At 37.6% G+C, this 18,521-nt stretch overlaps 1 protein-coding gene across 4 annotated transcripts in view; it reads left to right on the top strand.

The window, feature by feature from the left end:
• Positions 1-488: 488 nt before the first annotated feature.
• Positions 489-18,521, top strand: part of mast2 (microtubule associated serine/threonine kinase 2) — a 212,451-nt gene continuing 194,418 nt past the window's right edge. For 2 of the 4 annotated variants that reach the window (XM_022675850.2, XM_022675847.2), the window contains exon 1: positions 489-1,958. In XM_022675850.2, coding sequence (XP_022531571.2) covers positions 1,869-1,958 — 90 coding nt within the window. In that variant the 5' untranslated portion in view covers positions 489-1,868. The remainder of the gene's footprint in view (positions 1,959-18,521) is intronic. The other 2 variants (XM_022675849.2, XM_022675846.2) reach the window with 1 other exon arrangement.

Raw genomic sequence — 18,521 nt, 5'->3', positions numbered from 1 at the left:
TGTTTTGGTGGAATAATCACAGTTTCCATGCCTCTTGGCATGTTCTCCTCCACCAGTCTTACACAGTGCTTTTGCATAACTTTGTCACTCCTGGTGCAAAAATGTAGCTATATATATATATATATATATATATATATATATGTATGAAAATAAACGTTTTTATACACCATTTTGCTTGTGTGATCTGTCAAATAGCCCAAGACAATGAAGCATTTGGGCAACCCCTGTGTACAAGCAACCAATTTGCAATTTTCTGTCTGATTGCACTGCTTTACACTGACTGCAGAGGGCAGCAAATACACGCTCAAAAAGCCCACGACGTCATTGTCTTGCACTCAACTTTGCGGTTAAAACTGTTCCCAGATCAGCTCTTCGACTGTATTTGCAGCAATGACCTGAGCTGCACTACGGCTCATGATCCAGCGCGCTGGTCTCAGATCAGTGTTGAATCACAGCGGCGACCCGCGGTGGTTCAGGAAGCGGGTAAATTCCTCCGTGTGACGGGTAGCAGCGAGAAACCCAGCAGCTCTGGAGGAACCGCAGCGAGGAGCCCGCCGTCACCTCCACTGTGTCTCTGTGGATGTGGATCTGGATCATTACTGCGGACCTCAGACATGCCTGACGGCGGCTTTACGAACGGAGACAGGCAGGTCTTGGGATTTCAGACATCTCGGGAATGACTGACAGCGAGTAGTTCAGGTCGAGGTATTGTTCGGTGGAGTGTTGGCGCTAGTTAACGTTACAATGCCAGTGAAGAAGTCAAGTCGTCAAGCAGCCTGCTAACCTGACCTAACGTTAAATAACCTAACCCAGCTGCGTTTACAAGCGGATTGGGGAAGCGACCGGAGCGCGCTGGACTTAAAAGACAACAAACGAGTGGCAAACCTAGGTTACCTAACCCAGGTTAGTAAGGTAAAGCTAGCTAACTAGCTGAGATAACTTTCAGAACCAGATGAGGACGGGTTTGGTGAATGAGGAAGATGTGGGGGGGATATTGGCACTGATGTTATTTAGGCGTAGTTAGTTTTCTGGCGTGTTTGGTGTGAGACAAGTTTTTGTTAGCCTGTTTAGCTAGTTAGCTAGCTAGTTAACTAGTTAGTTAGCGTTAGCTAGCTAGCTAACTTGTAACTAGCTAATCTAGCTGTTTTTGCTAACATACATTAGCCTAAACTAAGTGAATTGAAGATTATCAGTCAGTTTTCACCTGCGTTACCGGCCTTTTTAACAAGGTAACTCATTTATAAAAGTAAGCCAAGACTTCTTAGTCGGCTGATGTTTATTTTAAACAATTTTACAACTTATCTAATTTAGTTTTTGTGTGTGTAAGGCTGTTTAAACCAGATTAAAACGTATCATATTGCTGAAATCAATAGATTTTAAGTTAGTTAGTTAGCTAGCGTTTGCTAGCTTGCTAGCTGCTCTTGTTCTCGCTCAGTTAAAGTTAGCTAACGTTAACTATGTTCCCAGATGTTGTTGAAGTTTGGCTCCACTACACGACTGAACACTGATATGAACAGATAGACATATAGCCTAGCTAGGTTAGCTAGCTAGCTAACACTAACTCTCAGTCATGACATGCTCGGCTCTCCAGTCAGGTTGACTTGGGAGATTTGCTCACTTTAAAGCCTTGAAAGCCGTTTCTTCCCCCTCGGCTTATGCCAGTTGATGGTAGGTCCAGGTCCTCCCTAGCTTTTGTTCTCTTCCAAACGAAGAAAGAAGAAAGCTCTTCATCATCATTATTATCGCTGCTCCATGGATTTGGATTCGCACATTGTCAGGGCAGCTGGAGTCGAACCGAATCACACTAACGTTAGTTGGGAGACTGTAGCGTTTTAATACAAGCTAAGCTACCCAAGTAAATCAGAAAAATGAAGAGAACCGAGAACAAACAGAAGAGAAAACTGTGCAGCAACGAGGAGCAGCAGCAGCAGAGCAGCACTGCCGAAGGAAAAGATGGGGTAAGTGCTATTACTTTCATTAAACCTGCAGGTTATCTTAGTGAATGAAACTCGTCTTTCTTATGGGTTGTGTGCAGCGAGCGAACAAGCGAGACTGGCTGCCAGTGGCGCTGCATGCTGGCGCAGGTAACCCAGGTTAGCTGACTGTTATGTTAGCTTCCCTAACGCCAGCTGTCTTATAGAGCGCTGCATGTTTACACATTATAAACACGATCATATAACGTTAGCTCTTTTAACTCTTTTAAGTTAGATTATTTAACTACCTTTCCGTCTTCGTATGCTCTGTTGTTAATTAATTTGGGATAAGAGACTTGGGATCACTAATTACAAGACTGCAACTAGATTCTTTCTGAGATTCTTTCCCATCATGCTTCTGGTGTAGTTTACATACAATACATATTACATTTAAAGTTACAAATAATGTGTATATCAATACTGTGATTTATCAGAGACTCATCGACTCATCTTTTTTCTTTAATAGAAAACATTTTTTTCAATTCTGACTATGAGCTTATTCTCCCCCCTTTTTTGCTATACATTTTTCTTTGTTTTAAATAGAATTAATGCAATAAAGAACATCTTTCTTGCAAAATGTGTATTTATTAAACTTATGTTTTAAAATAACACTGCACAATAAGACAAAATAGTGCAAAATTAAATAACTTTATATATAATGATTTTAAAGTGCTACCTGTGTTTAAAATACTGTACATTTTAAAATAAGAACCATATAAGACCTATAAACTGCAAAATGTTCTTTTTATCAGTTTATCAAATTGTTTGTAAATAGTCACGTAAAATGTTATTGTCTTGCCTCTTTCTGAAGCTCTCCTGTTGGTTGTTGACATTGTTCATGTCACTATTTGCGTGAGCCAAGTCTCTAGACTTGCAATATTAAATACGGTTAACTGAATGCCAGGGTGTGAAAAAGACTGACTAAAACCTTCAATTCCATGTTGTATTTGCAATTTGTTTAGGAGCATGGCTGCTGACTTGATGCAGAATTTGTGATTTTGAAGTAGCTTCTTTATTGTGCTTCCATTTTTTAAAATCATGATTAATGTTAGTTACAGTATTATGGATTGTCAGACTGTTGTCGGTGCAGGTTTAATGAGTTTGAGTTAAGACCTAAAGGGTGTGCATGTTTGGCAGTATGTGTTTCCTGAGTCTCTGGCTGTTAACCTAGTGTGTGTTTGCAGATGAGGTCATAAAAGGAGTGACAGCAGCAAGGTGTGTTTGTAGTGTCGGAGCTCAGTGCAGGTGGTTAACATTCAAAGTCAACTGACAGAGGAACAGTTCAGGTTGACACACCTTTAAGGCATTGGAGCAGACAAGCACCTATTCTGTACCACAAATTCTTGATTCCTGTAAGCACAGGGGTAGAAGATGTGGCAAAATGTACCTACTGTGTGCAACATTGACAAGAATTACCCACCTTTGGTCTGAACAGGATGTGTTTTGCTTGAATGGAAATTAAGCCAGGTAGTCTGTTTTCACAAAAGTTTTGTAGCATTTGGTGGGATTGAGCTAAAAAGGAACCATTGTGCTGTTGGTCTTTGAATGTGTCTGTTAGAAACATCTGAAAACAGTTCCATCTAGACTTTGGTATACGCCAAATAAGGGAACTATGAGATTCTTGGATGTTAGGAATTTCTTAGTTCTAATCTGCATCCAAACCAATCTGCTTTCATTCTCTTTTGTTCCACTAAAATGAACCCAGAGTTATCAGCCATGTTGTCAAATTTGCAACCAAAGGCTAGAGGGGGAACCAGACTAAGCATGTCTCTGACCACATTCTTAGATAATTTAGCACAGAAACAAGGCATATCAGTCTTCCACTGGGCATTTTAGAAATGTTGTTTACAGATTATATTAATAAGCTTTTTAAAAAGTCATCTTTTCCTCTGCAGATTTTTATCATGTAGGTGTTCAGTATTCGAGGTACTGACTACAAAGGGAAAAATCAATCAGCATGTATTGACCCTTTTTTTTAGTCAAAATATGCAGTCGATTCACATATAACCTGTCTCATGCAAGTAGGAGAGTAAAGACTTTTAATACCACTAACTGGATACCCCACCCTAAAGTATGTCATTAAGCCCAATCCAGTGAGTATTGGCACAGCTACACAACACTCGTGAATTTTTCAAAAATGTGTTTATGCATAAATTCAAACTGTATTTGTAACTGGATGGAGAAACAAGTTGGTCATCTAACACATTTGACTTATTTGCTTGTAAAACCGGATGATGAACATTTAGCATAAAGTTTGATAGGTTTCTGGCCGTTTGCTGTTATCTAACCACACAATTTTAATAATGCTGTTCTGACCAGCAGCTTGTATAACAAGTAAGCTTTTCATCTTTTCAGTTTTCTGTTGAGCTTCTGTTTGAGTCATTTGAGAGATGAAGCAGCTAAAGAGGCTTTAGTTATGTAAAGAAAAAAGCATTACAGCATGTTGTTGACGTAACTGAAAGTCGCTTCCCTTATGGCCTGTAAGCTGCCGTTTCACTGTAGAGACTATGGTAAAGTGATTCCGTACAGCTGCAGTCAGAGCCCCTCTTTGTCATCTAGAAATATCCTACTTCTGTTTCATATTATGTATCTGGTTGATTATTAACCAGCGTTTTTTTCCACCCATCAGTTGTTGTTGTTCAGTTTGGCGAGTGCCTTTGTGTGACTCTGATAACTTCCATGTTGCTGCTTCTGTTCATTAGGAATCATTAGATTATTGATTAACATCATTGCTACCATGACACACAACAAAAGTTAAATATTTAACTGCTATTTTACTGCTAGAGCTGATGATTTCATTTAGTTCAGGCTTGAGCTGCAGAGGTTAAGATGAGCTCATAACTTGCAACACACTGGCTGGAACTGGCAAGCTGTGAAGCCCTGTGAGAAAGTGTTCAGTCTGAGCACATGTCCCCGTGGGCCAAAGTGACATGTGAACACAGCCAGCACTTAGTCATTACAATAACATCTTTATGGAATTGCCTCCAGCATAACTCATTCACCAAATTCAGTGTGTATGTTTACAGTTGTATGTTTCATTCTGCTTTTGCATTTCAAACAATATTTGATCAGACCTGTCACAATAACTGTTTTTAATGCATGAGGGAAAGTCTCAGTGTGATAAATCATATTGACATTTAATATAATTGTATGCCACTAATATAATGATATAATAATGCAAAAATAATGCAGTTACACTTGATTAAAAAGCAGTTAACCCTTGATATATAAGGGATATCTAAATTCTACAAATGTTCAAATGTTCAACATAAATAAAATAAAAACACTCTCTGTATATCAGTTTGATATGCTTGGTGCATTTGATATGGCATATGATCTAAATCTGATTTTGACATTTCTAAAGAAATGACAGTTTGGCGACAGGAGGATGTAGAATTGGAAATTTGTGGAGCTTGCAATTGAAATGTAAGAAAAATGTGTCTGTGGGCAAAAAAAGTGCCTCTTTACTACAAGCTCTTAGCTCACAGCCCAGCTTTAGCCCATTGCTCTTTGAAAGCTCCTCTGATGCTGATGAAAAATTACCCAAACCTTAAGTGAAGCTTTGCTCTTTTGTGTTTTTAGAGGCATGGTTTAGGAGTACCTGTTTAAGTAAATGTTGAATATAGTGCACATTAGGCCTGTCACAATAATTATCAACTTATCGTACAATATAAGGACAAGGACCTTAATATCGTCCCTCCAGAAATAAACTACGACCAATGCTTCAGTATCGTTGCCTCCATACACAGGTAATGATACTTCTCCCAAATTATTACTAATTGAATGTTTCTTCATGAAAAGGTTGTAAACATATTATGTTATTATATCTGTGGCATTAAATTGTCTTACAATAAAAATTAGTGATTGTTTAGTTAAGAACAGTTATCCGGACAGGCCTGAAACACATTAAAAAAAGATTGTATTTGCTGAGAATCAAGTTTTGGTCACTTTATCTGCTGTATGTACATAGCTTTAGATTCTAAGGTTGAAACATTGGATTAAACCCTGGTGTAGTTCTGTGGCATACAAAGCAGTGCACCTTTAATATTCAGTATTTAAATACGTATAAATGGGTAGGACTGGGTATCTTATTAGCTTTAATAGTAGAATGCTTAATATATAAAATATATATATATATATATATATATATATATATATATATATATATATATATATATATATATATATATATATATAATATTATGTGTTACAAAAGTAGATTATTTTGATTAAAAATTATAGTCCAATTTTAATCCACATCGATGATTCACCATCGCCTATTGAATATAATAGAAGGTTGTATGATTTGCCGTAATTACAATGCATATCAGTGTAATCCCAATACTGCTATTTAGTTAATGTTGAACTTCCCTTGGAGCATATTGGAAATTCTTTGGAGACCTGTATTTATGGGCAGACTCTGAGGATGTGTTCCTGTGTGTATGTGTTGGAGAGAATGATTGCGGTGAAATAGAAGCTGCTGACTCTTTTGACACGTCGTTCTCATGCAGTTCTCTGCTTCCAGCAGTTAGTCACACAGTGAATGGTAGGGGTGGGAGTTCTGGTGTTTCTCACTGTGCTCTGTTTTGCTATTATACTGGAGACATTCACATGTTCTGCTCTGAGCTGTGTGAGCCTCAAGGTGCTGCTCACTGTGACTTTGGCTAAAGGAAGCACACTCCCATTTAAAAAAGCATGAGGTGTGAGAGATAGCTTTATTATAATTCACATATTTAATGTATTAAAATTAGCACTGGATGATTCCGCCAACATGTATGTTACAATATATTTCTAAATTTTAGTTGATACAGTATTAATAGTTCAAATAAGGAAGGACTAGTGCTGCTCACCCACTCAGTGTTCACTCAGCATGGTCTCCAAAAGTGCCCAAACACAACTGATTACTTTCTTGGCACACGTGCTGCAATTTTACCACGTTTGTAGTCCGTAGAGTGCTGTGTATTGTACTCTTCTGGCTTATAGTTCTAGTACTGTACTGTTCTGAGTACATAAAATATTAAATATTAAGGCTTAGATTACTATTGGGAGCAAAAAACAGCTGAGGAATAAAAACAAATACAATAGACTTTAAAAAGCATCGTCCACAGTGCTGCCTGTTTAAGGTGGATGATGAAGTGGTTAAATAGGATGGCAGCTGTTTAGCAGGTTAGCTTTTAGCCTTTTTTAAGCAGTTTTGATTAAAAATATATTTCAGTATATTGCAATACTGTAACCAAGGCAATATATAATTTAAATCACAATTTACAAAAAAAAATATTGTGATAATATGTAAACACTTCATAAAATGTGAGTAAAAGGTAAGATAGATTAGAATAGTGTAAAGAATGCAGTATGCATGAACTTGTGTGCTCTTATTGAGAGAGCCTTTTTTCTGGTATATTATAGACTACTTTTGAAAGATTATTCTTTTTGGGACTCAGCCTAACTGTGAAAGATTACTCTTAACTACCATTAGATCTCTATCTTTAGTGCAATACTATGAAGACAAGGCCTGAACTTTGTCAGAGTGCCTGAATGGAAAGCATGTAAATTAGTTTTGCTGTAATTTTAACTGTTCCATCTTGGAGTACCTCACGTCAGGGCTACACTGGAGACTAACTTTTGGCCGTCTGCCGTGTAATTGTCAAAACTGAAAAACATCCTGCCTTTCTTTGTTTTCCTATTGAGCTCAAGGCCTCCGTGTCTATCCCCTCCAGTCTCAGGTAGCTCTCTGATGATAGCTCTGGGACCCTCTATGCTGGCAGGTTTGGCTAACCTTATTGTTTTGTTTAAAGCAATAATGTGACTGCATACATAAATGCAAACTTGATATGCTTTAATTTGCCATATGATGGATTTGTTGTGCCGTATTTTTTGCACTGTAAGGTGCATTTAAAATCCTTTGATTTTCCCAAAAATCGTCAGTTCACCTTGCAATCCAGTGCCCTTATGTATGAATTTTACTTCTCAGGTTGTAAGGAGCAGTAAAGCCACTCCCTGAAGTACAGCATTATACAGGAGTTTCAGTTCTCCAGCAATATTAGCATTAGCCACTAACTGTGCTAGCTCTTTGGCCGCTCAGAGGTGAGTATTATCGGCCTGTAGCCTGCTGCTAACCCCGGTTAGCACTGCTGGAGCAACATTATCATTAGCCAATAACTCTGCTAAGCGCTAGCTCTTTGGACGGTCAGAAGTGAGTATTATCGGCCTGTAGGCTGCTCCTAACACTGGCTACCTGCATGAAAAGTACACGAAAGCGCTTAGCTAACTCCCCCAAATAAACAATTTTCAGGAGAGAAATCTGTGTATATAAACAGCTGCGAGACCTGCTGAATTAGAACCAAAACATTGCAACACCTCTGTTCCTTACTAGACTCACATAAAATGCACTTTATAAATCGCTGCACCTTGTGTATGAAAATAGACCAGAAAATAGACGTTTATTAATAGTACGCCTTATAATTCAGTGCTTCTTGTAGTGTGAAAAATACGGTAATATACACTGATCAATCATACTATGGCTGCATCCATGTGTATATACCAGTATTTGGTAGTTATATAACCACATATTGCAATTCATCTGTTTCCCGGCATGCTTTATTATTCTCCTTTCTCCCTGTCTTTTTAATGGTCAGGATCCTGCAGGACCACAGAAGATCAGAAATTATTTTGGTGGTGGGTCATTCTCAGTATTGCTGTGACATTGACATGTTGGTGTATTAGTGTGGATTATGCTGATACGATTGGATGAGAGACAGCAGTGCTGCTGGAGTTTTTAAACACCTCAGTGTCGCAACAGTACTGAGAATAATCCTGTGGGCAGAGTCAAGTAATCACTCAATAAGGATGTGAGGATGACCAGCACAAACTGTGCAGCTACAGATGTCTCGCTATTATCTTTTTAGGACAATTTTACCCACCCCTATTGCTGTTTCTGATCCATTCATACCAGCACAACTCACTACATCAGCACTACAGAAATTAACGCACTAACTGACCACCATGCCAGTGTTACTGCAATGCTGAGAATATATACATGTTGGTAAATAAGCTAGCTGCCATAGCAAATGCTAACCGAGCCAGCACATATTTCACTTACTGGTAGTTTATTATAGGTCACTAATTAAACAATAAACAGTTTAAAGATGAATTGTTAAGGATAATTTAAAGGATACCCTGCTGCCTTGTTGGACTGTTGCATATGTATGACCAATAGGGTATTAAGGAGTTTTAATCAGACAGATCTGTACCCAGGACCCTCGCTACCTCAGCTGTGGCCGGGTTTTGTACACAGCTGTTGTATTTGATTGAAATGTTTTTTTTTTTATAGTGTCTTGCAAGAAAGCAAAAAGTGTAAGAATCCATTCAGTTAGAACTACATAAAAACAAGGCTAGTCAACAATCAACATCAACAATAATCATTTACAGCTGTGTTATCATTATAGCTTATTTCTTTGGATTGGGTTCACATTGTTGGAAGCAGCAGTTCGGATAAAGCCACCAATAATTAAATGCACCAGCAATTCTGGGTAAATCTGCAGCTCTTCCAACTCCGTCTGTGTGTAATTATGATAAATGTCTGTAGATTACAGCCACCGAATCTGATTAATCCATGTTAAATCAAACCCATTGCATACTCTATGGAAAAGTGTAAATCCCCTATGCTTTAGTGTACTGGACTGCTGAACTCTTCTGTGTCAAACAGGGATCTAAGTGTTTACATTGCACCAAATGAAGGGTGGCCACTTTAAAAGTGAGGTAGCGGGTTTAATGTGGGTTTAATGTGAGTTGAGTGGAGAGTGGAGAGCCACATCTGTGATGTAACTGTAAATACAGAAAGTTTTGTTTGGTAGATTGGAATAGTTGCCTACTTAGGTCTTTTACTTTTTCAATGTCTTTCTTTTAAAAGTAAACAAATATACACAATAAATTTACCTCACTTAAAGCTCCACTAGGTAGGATTGAGATTTTGTGCTCGTGGGCTCCCCCTACAGTTGCAGAGTGTAATAAATGTTTCAGGCGGATTAGTTTCTCTTGCTCGTTTTCTGGCTTTCACAGACATATTCGGTCTCTTTCCAGCTTCTGTCAGAGTGTCTGTATGTTAGTTTGTAAAGAATGAACCAGTAGTCCTTGTAGAACTGTTAGAACTAAAGGTCAGAAAGCAGGGCGCAGTTCTCGAAAGTGTTGGTCGCGGCCGCCTCTGAAAACTTACAGAGTCTGGTTTGAGCTCAGAGGAGCTCTGGCACAGACAAGAGAGCACCGCTATTCCTCCTATTACACCTTAATGCAGCGCTGCAGTGATTTTTCAAGCTGTAATTTTACTTCTTTAAAAAGATCAAAAATCAAGGGAATCCTACCTAGTGCTGCTTTAAGCATTGCAGTTTTAGTCAGCAGTGCTACTCAATATACATGTAGCTGGCCAACAGTTCAGTACGAGCCATAGTTTGGTATAAATTATTCTTAGTCTTTTGACCTATTTGCATTTTTTTTTTTTTTCGGACAGATATTTTCGGTTGCCAAATATATGTGAAATCCCTACTGTAATATGTTGAATCCCTACTGTGGCATTTGTTCAATGTTAAAAAAAAGTTTCAGTTTGTTCACACTTATATTATCAATTATCACTTTGGTGCATTCCTATTTCTATAGTGCAGACAAAAAGTGCCTTAAAAGCTGAACAGCTGATATTTGTGCATGCATGTGGATTATCTTATGCCACTGACTTCATGATCATATAATAGCATAACAATGAATTGAGCACATTATATTTAGATGTTGGATTTAAATATAAAACAAATTAAATATCCTAGAAAAAATAGTTACTAAATCAACTTCTTCATGTTATTGGGCTATAATTACTGATAAACCTGTAATAGATTTGAATGCCATTAAAAATATATTATTGTTTAGGCCTGTCACAATAATTATGATAGTCGTAACTAATCCTTGTAGAATGCTCTGTGCAAAAGTCTGTATGTGTGTGTGTGTGGATGAGTGTGAATGTAAGTGAGTGTTTAGAGGTGTAGTAGTTGTGAGTGCTGCTGTTCTCTGAAGGCAGTTTGAGTTTAATGGTGCAGAAAGACCGAGCAGGCTGACTCAACACTGGCTGCAGTGTACTCGGGCAAATTCACCCAATTTTATTGTTCTATTAAAGCAGATCTTCATTACTGCATTGGCTTTATGCAGGAGGTGCATAGATATGATTGAATGCAGTGATTATGATTTGCAGTTTTTAAGACGTTGGCATGCTTGTGAAGAACTTGAATAGGATGGTTTTCATTAAATAGTGCTTCGTGGGGCAGAATGTAAGTGTGTTTGGGATCAATTCTGTCTTAAAGATGTATAAGCTAGTGACAAAATGAGGGAGTATGTTTGTGTAGTCCTTGGCACAGACGCTGTGTTTTGCACACCATTTAATGATCTGAGGATTTACAAACGTTTGCAGAACTATGCTTTAACCCAAGTGCAGATATTGAGCAGACTGTAGTAGACACAAAACAAAGTCCTGTTCTATTTGTAAGGAATTGATTTTCTAGGGAAGGCTAGGTCTTTATTCTCTGTTTTTTGGGTATTCTCTACAGATAATTATTTTAAGTCTTTTAATTGTTTCATTCACACAGTGCTGTTTTAGGCACCTGTAAAATTAGAATTTAAAAGTGCCTTATCTAGACAGTAGAGCTGTTACTATTTTGGGTCTGATTTAATTTGGCTACCTTAATGCTTTGCATTGATTAATGTTAGTGATTTGTATCTGTAATGAGAATGATTCTGTCCCTAAAGCAGCACATGCACATTATATAATAATTTCTGCATGTTGCCTCCATTTTTGGCAACCAATACATCCATCTAATAAGTTTTAGCTTTAATGTTTCTTTCTTTTCCCTCCTTCTCTTCTCAACAGCCTAGACTGTAAGTCGTAGAGACACAAAACTTGGTCGGTTTATTTCTTCTTGTTTCTTGGGACATTCCAAACTACTTCCCAAAGCCTACTTTTCAAACTAGTCCTAGGATTTTTCAACAATCTATGAAAAAATGTTTGGAAAAAAACTTTTTTTCTGCAACATTTATTCAAGCTGACATTTTGCAATCAAAATCTATTATACCTCTATAAATCTATTAAAGGATTTTCAGAGGAGATACTTAAGAAAGTCTAATTTCACAGTCATACTGTAATGTTTTTCCATTTCTTGTACAGTGGTCCTGACAGGTTTGTAAATACAGATGTGTTAAAAAATGCATTGTTTATTTACATGTCTGATACTCTCACACATAGTATGAGACTTTTTGTATTTATATAACAGTGTTATACTGACTGGCAGCATGGTGTTTGACCTGGTTCATGTCCTGGATAAGATGTAGTGCACTCAGTCTTTCCCTTTCCATCTGCAGTCTCTGGATTTTCCTTCTGCTCTTACAAATCTCCCCTGCTCGCCCAGCTTAGCCAACACTGTATTGTATTTAGTCAACCTCTGGGGTCATAGCCAGATGTTGTCATGGAGTACTTGTGCTTGTATCCTGTCTCCATTCCTCAGTGACTCTTTCAGCCCTCATCACAGTCATGGCTCTGTGGCCTCAGCTCCCCGCTTGAATTTTTTTTTTTTTCTGTTCTATCACAGTTAAGTAGTGGAACACAGCTTCAGTGTTTTTGAGGATGGGAAAGCTTCCACCTTATTGCCTCATTGCTTCCCCATGTGCTTCTCTTCAATTCCCCATCTGCAGATGAGCACACAGCTGGATCAAAACAAATCAGCATTTGCTCGAGTACAGAGGAGGACTGGGATGATTCTTTAAAATGATCTCAGTATAACAGAGTAATTGGAGTAATTTATCTCCAGTTTCTCATTGGTATTAGTCACTTTGGACTGGCTGCATAACACCCTAGTATGAACTTCATGAACTCTAGGCTTCAAATTGTGCGTTTCCAAGCATTTCCACAAAGTATACGCTGAATTACGCTCATACATTAAAAAAAAAACAAGCAAATGATTGACATTTTTATTAATATAGCCCCAAACCTGATATAGGACCATTTTTTATCGACTAATGTGGTGTTGTTGTTTTTTTATTTTATTTTGACTGTCAATTATTTATGTAATTATTTATATATATATATACTTATTGTATCTGTAGTAAATCAAAAGTCTCAGTAGCAGCTAAGTACACTAAAGGTCAAGTTGCATGTTGGAGAGTTTTTCCCCAAGACTTGGACTCGCAGAAATGCAAACAGCTCAGTCTGTGCCATAAAGGCTTAAATATTATGGCAGTTCCCCGTTGTGTGTTTAGAGGAGACATCTTACAGTTGTAGCAGTGTTGTAAATTAAGGGAGAATGTTTGAAAAGAGAATAATTTATGCAGTTTATGCTAATCATATTATGAGGGGGGATGGAATCCAATTTTATGGCTCTGCATTTTTAAATAAAGCGTCAGAGTGGGGGATGGTTTTGAATGACATCTTTTGTAGTGTGAGCGGTTTAAAATCTGCTTTGTTCTCCAAAACCACACTAGCCAAACTAGATATTGGCAAGTTTAAATATAGGGGTGGTGGAGCTGTCTGCTTTAGTCTGTTTGAATTTGTGTTATCGTATTTGTGATGGGGACTGCAGTTTAATTGCAGTTCATTTGCTGAATGATGCCTTATTGTGATGCATATGGTTGAATGGGATGCATTAATCGTAGCCTTTTGCAGATGCAAAGGTCAGCATTGTTTGCATTTGTAATGCAGCTAATGTTGACGTAAATGATGATTATTATGTGTGTTGTTTTTTTTGTAGGGAGACAAAAACTTGATTATATTCTAATTCTCCAGCTTTTAATGCAAGACTTTTCTAAACTACCTGCGAAGTTATTTGTACCCAAATGAACCTTATCTCAGCACACAGCAGCATGAAGCCCATTAAACCAATTTCCACGCCTTTCTGTTCCCAGCGAAGACAGTTCTAAATGTTAATCTCTGTCTCATTGTGGCTAGGCTTCAGCTGGCTGTTCTAGCGTCTGAGTGAAGTCACATCATCCTTCACTCTCCCCCCCGGCTGATGAGCTGGGAGATGGAGCCTTCCAATGCAGAGGAGGTTAATGAACAGGGCGACTTTGCTATTGTCAAAGATACTGATCGATGGGAAACAGAATTCTTTATTGAGTACTATGTTCTGTCTGACTGTCAGTCATGCTAGCGCTTAAGAAATGTTACTGTTATAATAATGGTTATGTATATTCTCTTATGGATTAAGCTAGTGCTGGGTGAAATGACAGTTCTTTGCGTATTCTGATTTAAAATTTGTCTCTTTGGACACATCGCAAACAACACAAAAACTTAGCATACACGCTTTTTCCACAAGGACCACTCAGCCAGATTTCTTGTATGCCGTGTTTTTTTAGATTAAACATGCTCACTATGGAGGATATTATCTACTGATACTATAAAACTATAGAAACAAGACGTTTTCTCCCTCTGTTTGGTTTGGTTTCACACGGGCATAAACCTAAGCACAATATCCCCTCTAATTGGGAGGGCTGTCTGGCTCGGGAGCAAGAAAATACCCGTAAATATAGGTATTGGTTTCTGTGTTCCAGCTTGTATATCTGTGCACTCTGAAGCTGCTTTAACACAGAAAGCTGAAAATCCTGTTTTTAATGGGACGTGCAGCGCAGATTGTTAGGGGTGTCACGATTCTCTAAATCCTCGATTCGATTTTATTTCCGGTTTTAGGGTCACGATTCGATTTTATTTTTTACAGCAGAGAGGCCTATGCCAGTTTTAGGTTAGTCTATCAAATGTACAATATCTTATTTCAAAAGGTGGGCTTGATATAAGTGATGCAAAGTGATGTGTAATACACCACATTAGGCACCAATGGTCAAATTTAAATAATTTAATTAAGATATATCTGTAATGCCATTTAGTGGCTTTTTTTGGTAGCAGCAGTGTGCACATAACAAAACAAATAACAGAAAAACTACAGGAACAGTCATATAAAAAATAATAGAACAATTAGAGCCTTAACAAACTGAACTCTATCCTACTATAACAGTTAAACATGAAAAATAAGACTTTAAGACTTTTTCGGTCCCTGAGAATGACAAGTTTTTTTTCTTTGACAAAGATATATTATTAACTTTATCTGAGAGAAAGATGCTCCTTAAGGTACCAAAACTATTAACATATTTGAGGCTAGACAAAGCTTTTTCTTTAAGAAGATGAGAATGTCCACATTCTCTGGAGAAAGGGCTGCTCTTTGAGCTACAGTGTGCTGCGCCATTTGCGGGAGGGATCGTCGATCCTCTTTTTGACTTCGATGCTCGAGACCATGACATAATTTTGATCGATTTCGATGAAATATCTAAATTGTGACACCCCTAGTAATTGTGGTGTCGCGGTTGGGAGCAGTGAACAATGAACATACTGCGCTCTTAGTGTCAATAGCATGAGTTTTGGTCAAACTTGGTGGCGTAATTAATTGCGTAAAAAAAAATTACGGTGCGTTACTGATTCCAAATTAATCGCGTGCGTTAACACTTCACGTTCACAGCCCTAAAAAATAGCTATGGTCATACCCCTTACTCTCATCCCAGGTTGCTAATAAAATGCTTCATATGCACAAAGCATCTATGGGAAGATAAAAGTAAGAATGATTTGCTTAAAATGTTTCCATGACCAATATAACGAGTTGAGTAGAAAATGTTAATCTCATGTTGTGCCGACCCCAGCAGGTCCTCTAACAGTTTTTTTTTTTTTTTTTTGGTGGGGCAGACGTAGAGATGCGTGTTAATGAATCCATTTGTCACAGTGGACAGTGATGCAGTGCCCTCGGCTCAAGGCTGCCTCTGAACTTTGCCTTTTAATTAGCTCAGTGAAAGGGCACTGCGGGGGGATGCAGCCTGTTGAGTGAGTTCTTTTGAGTAGGAATGAACTCTTAAGGGTCACAACGCTCTGCAAAAAGCAATGTTTGGAATTTCAATTATTATGCCGCATGCTGCTCTATTTACCTGTTGAGAAGATTAATGGTTTGTTACGTTTTCTATTACCAACTATTCACACGCAGGGCTGTGTCACATTTCAGCCTGTTTTATTCATTTCCATGGAGCAAGAAGGGATCTAGTTAGTACTGGAAATGAAATGTGTGACTGTATGTAGGTCTGTATGTTAATACTAGATCACTTTTTGAAAATTGTTTATGCAAACATATCCTCATTAATTAATTGTAGGGCTACAGGGTACAACTTTTTTACTGTTTGTAGCAAAAGGAAAATTTACAGTGTTCTCATTTCTTATTAAATATCTACTTTGATTTATTTTAATCCTGGATATATAAGTTGAAGTTGAACTACATTCATATATGGCGTGCATTATTAGTATCATGATAGGTTGGATCTTTGACTTCTGTTTCAATCTGGTAAAAAATATAGGTGTGTGCCATATCATATCGTATGCTATAATATCACCAAATAAAATGTAATATTTATTCTGTTGCAGTAGGTTTTTGAAATATTATTATTATTATAATATTTTTTAATTCAATGTTTTGTCACATCACCAGAAATAACGGTATCACAGAAATACACTCAATTTCCAGGATGTGGTTTTGAGGCTATATCGCCCATCCCTAGTTCAGATGCTAGGATGCTGCATATCAGCTATGCAAATGCTGCTGACATGATACTGCTACACATTCTGAAACAAGCTTTTGCGTATAAATATATGCAGCTCTGGAAAAAACTTGACCACTTAAGTTTCTGAATCAGTTTCTCTGATATTGCAATTTATAGGTATATGTTTGAGTAAAATGAACATTGTGGTTTTATTCTATAAACTACAGACAACATTTCTCCAATTCCAAAAAGATACAGTCATTCAGAGCATTTATTTGCAGCAAATGAGAAATGGCTGAAATAACAAAAAAGATGCAGAGCTTTCAGACCTCAAATAATGCAAAGAAAACAACTTCATATTTACAAAGCTTTAAGATTTTAGAAATCAATATTTGTTAGACCCATTTGTTAACCCTGTTTTTTAAATGCATCTTGGCATATTCTTCTCCATCAGTATTACACACTGCTTTTGGATAACTTTATGCCACTCCTGGTGCAGAAATTCAAGCAGTTCAGCTTTGTGGTTTGATGGCTTGTGATCATCCATCTTCCTCTTGATTATTTTCCAGAGAAAATCAAAGAAACTCATCATTTTTAAGTGGTCTCATTATATAATAAATATTATTGTTATATCACGTGAAACTGACTACACAGTACATTCTAAAAATATATATTTATGAGTATGAGACATTGTACCTTGACTTTAAATGCCCCAAAAGGTTGCAAACAAAATCTGTGGCTGGTAATTGAGAATTATATAAAGGAACATAAATGAAGCAGCATCTCTCCAATCCATTAGACATTGATTAGACATCTGTGGAAGTTTAGTGTGTTTCTGTAAGGTGAGAGTTCACAGCCTGGAACCCCTGCTACTCTCACCTGTAACCAGTGCGGGTCTTTGATTTAAAAATGAATTACCGGTATAGGATTTAAGTGTATTTCTACCCCTTGACTTTTTTTTTTTTTTTTTTTTTTTTTTTTACTTCTAATTGTTACTTGTTGACAGAAGAGTGAGAAGGCTAGCCTGATGGCTATCATCCTGGTGCACTTCCACAGGAATCTTCTGCAGGTGCAGCAAAGTAATTAAACTAATTGAACTGATTAAACATAACTACGCAGCTGCACTCTCGGCATGCTGACTTTACTCACATTACAATTAACTGTGCTGCTTTTCTGTGCTTTTTCACTAAAATATCTAAGGGCGTTTTAGTGATTACACCGCAGCCAAAGCTGTTTACACACTTAGACTGAAGCTGCTGCGGGAGTAAGATGTGGGACTAGAATCTTTCTCTGTCTTTTTAAGGAGTTTAGGGAGGTGTGTACATTTTCTGCTGTTTACACAGTATCATAGGGGCAGCTAAATGTGCCTGTGCATTTAGTACTAATGTGAAATCAGAGAATCTGTTTATATTGACTGTTGTGTTGAATTTCCAGTTTACTTACATACAAACATAATCCTGCTGAACTGGGCTGCTGCTGCTATTGTAGTTAATTGACATTGATGAATGTGCTACTATAGTAAGTTTTACGTGTGTGTGTGTTAATCACAATTAATCACACTTTTCTTGCTTAAGCTTTTGATAATGAGTATTTAAATGGGTTACCTAAATGGGTATTTTTGGAAAGGAGACAGTTACAATGGTGTAAATTAATATACACCTAGCAGGCTAGATCCTTTATTTACATAGTTGTAATAACTCTGGGTAGTTTAACTATATGATATTATTTCTCAGGGTAGTTTTATTTTACTAGAGAAAATAAACGCTAGTGTAGCCCAACTAACTGTTGCTAACTTGCTATTTCCCCGTTCAGAGGTGAGGATTATCAGCCTGTAGCCTGCTTCTAACCCCGGCTAGCACTGCTAGAGTAGCACTAGCATTACCCTCTAACCGTGCTTGCTATTTCCCCGTTCAGAGGTGCGTATTATTGGACTGTAGCCTGCTTCTAACCTTGGCTAGCACT

The sequence above is a fragment of the Astyanax mexicanus genome, chromosome 5 (genome assembly GCF_023375975.1).
Source record: "Astyanax mexicanus isolate ESR-SI-001 chromosome 5, AstMex3_surface, whole genome shotgun sequence".
Taxonomy (NCBI): Eukaryota; Metazoa; Chordata; class Actinopteri; order Characiformes; family Acestrorhamphidae; genus Astyanax; species Astyanax mexicanus.
This window is presented reverse-complemented; position numbering and strand designations above follow the sequence as displayed.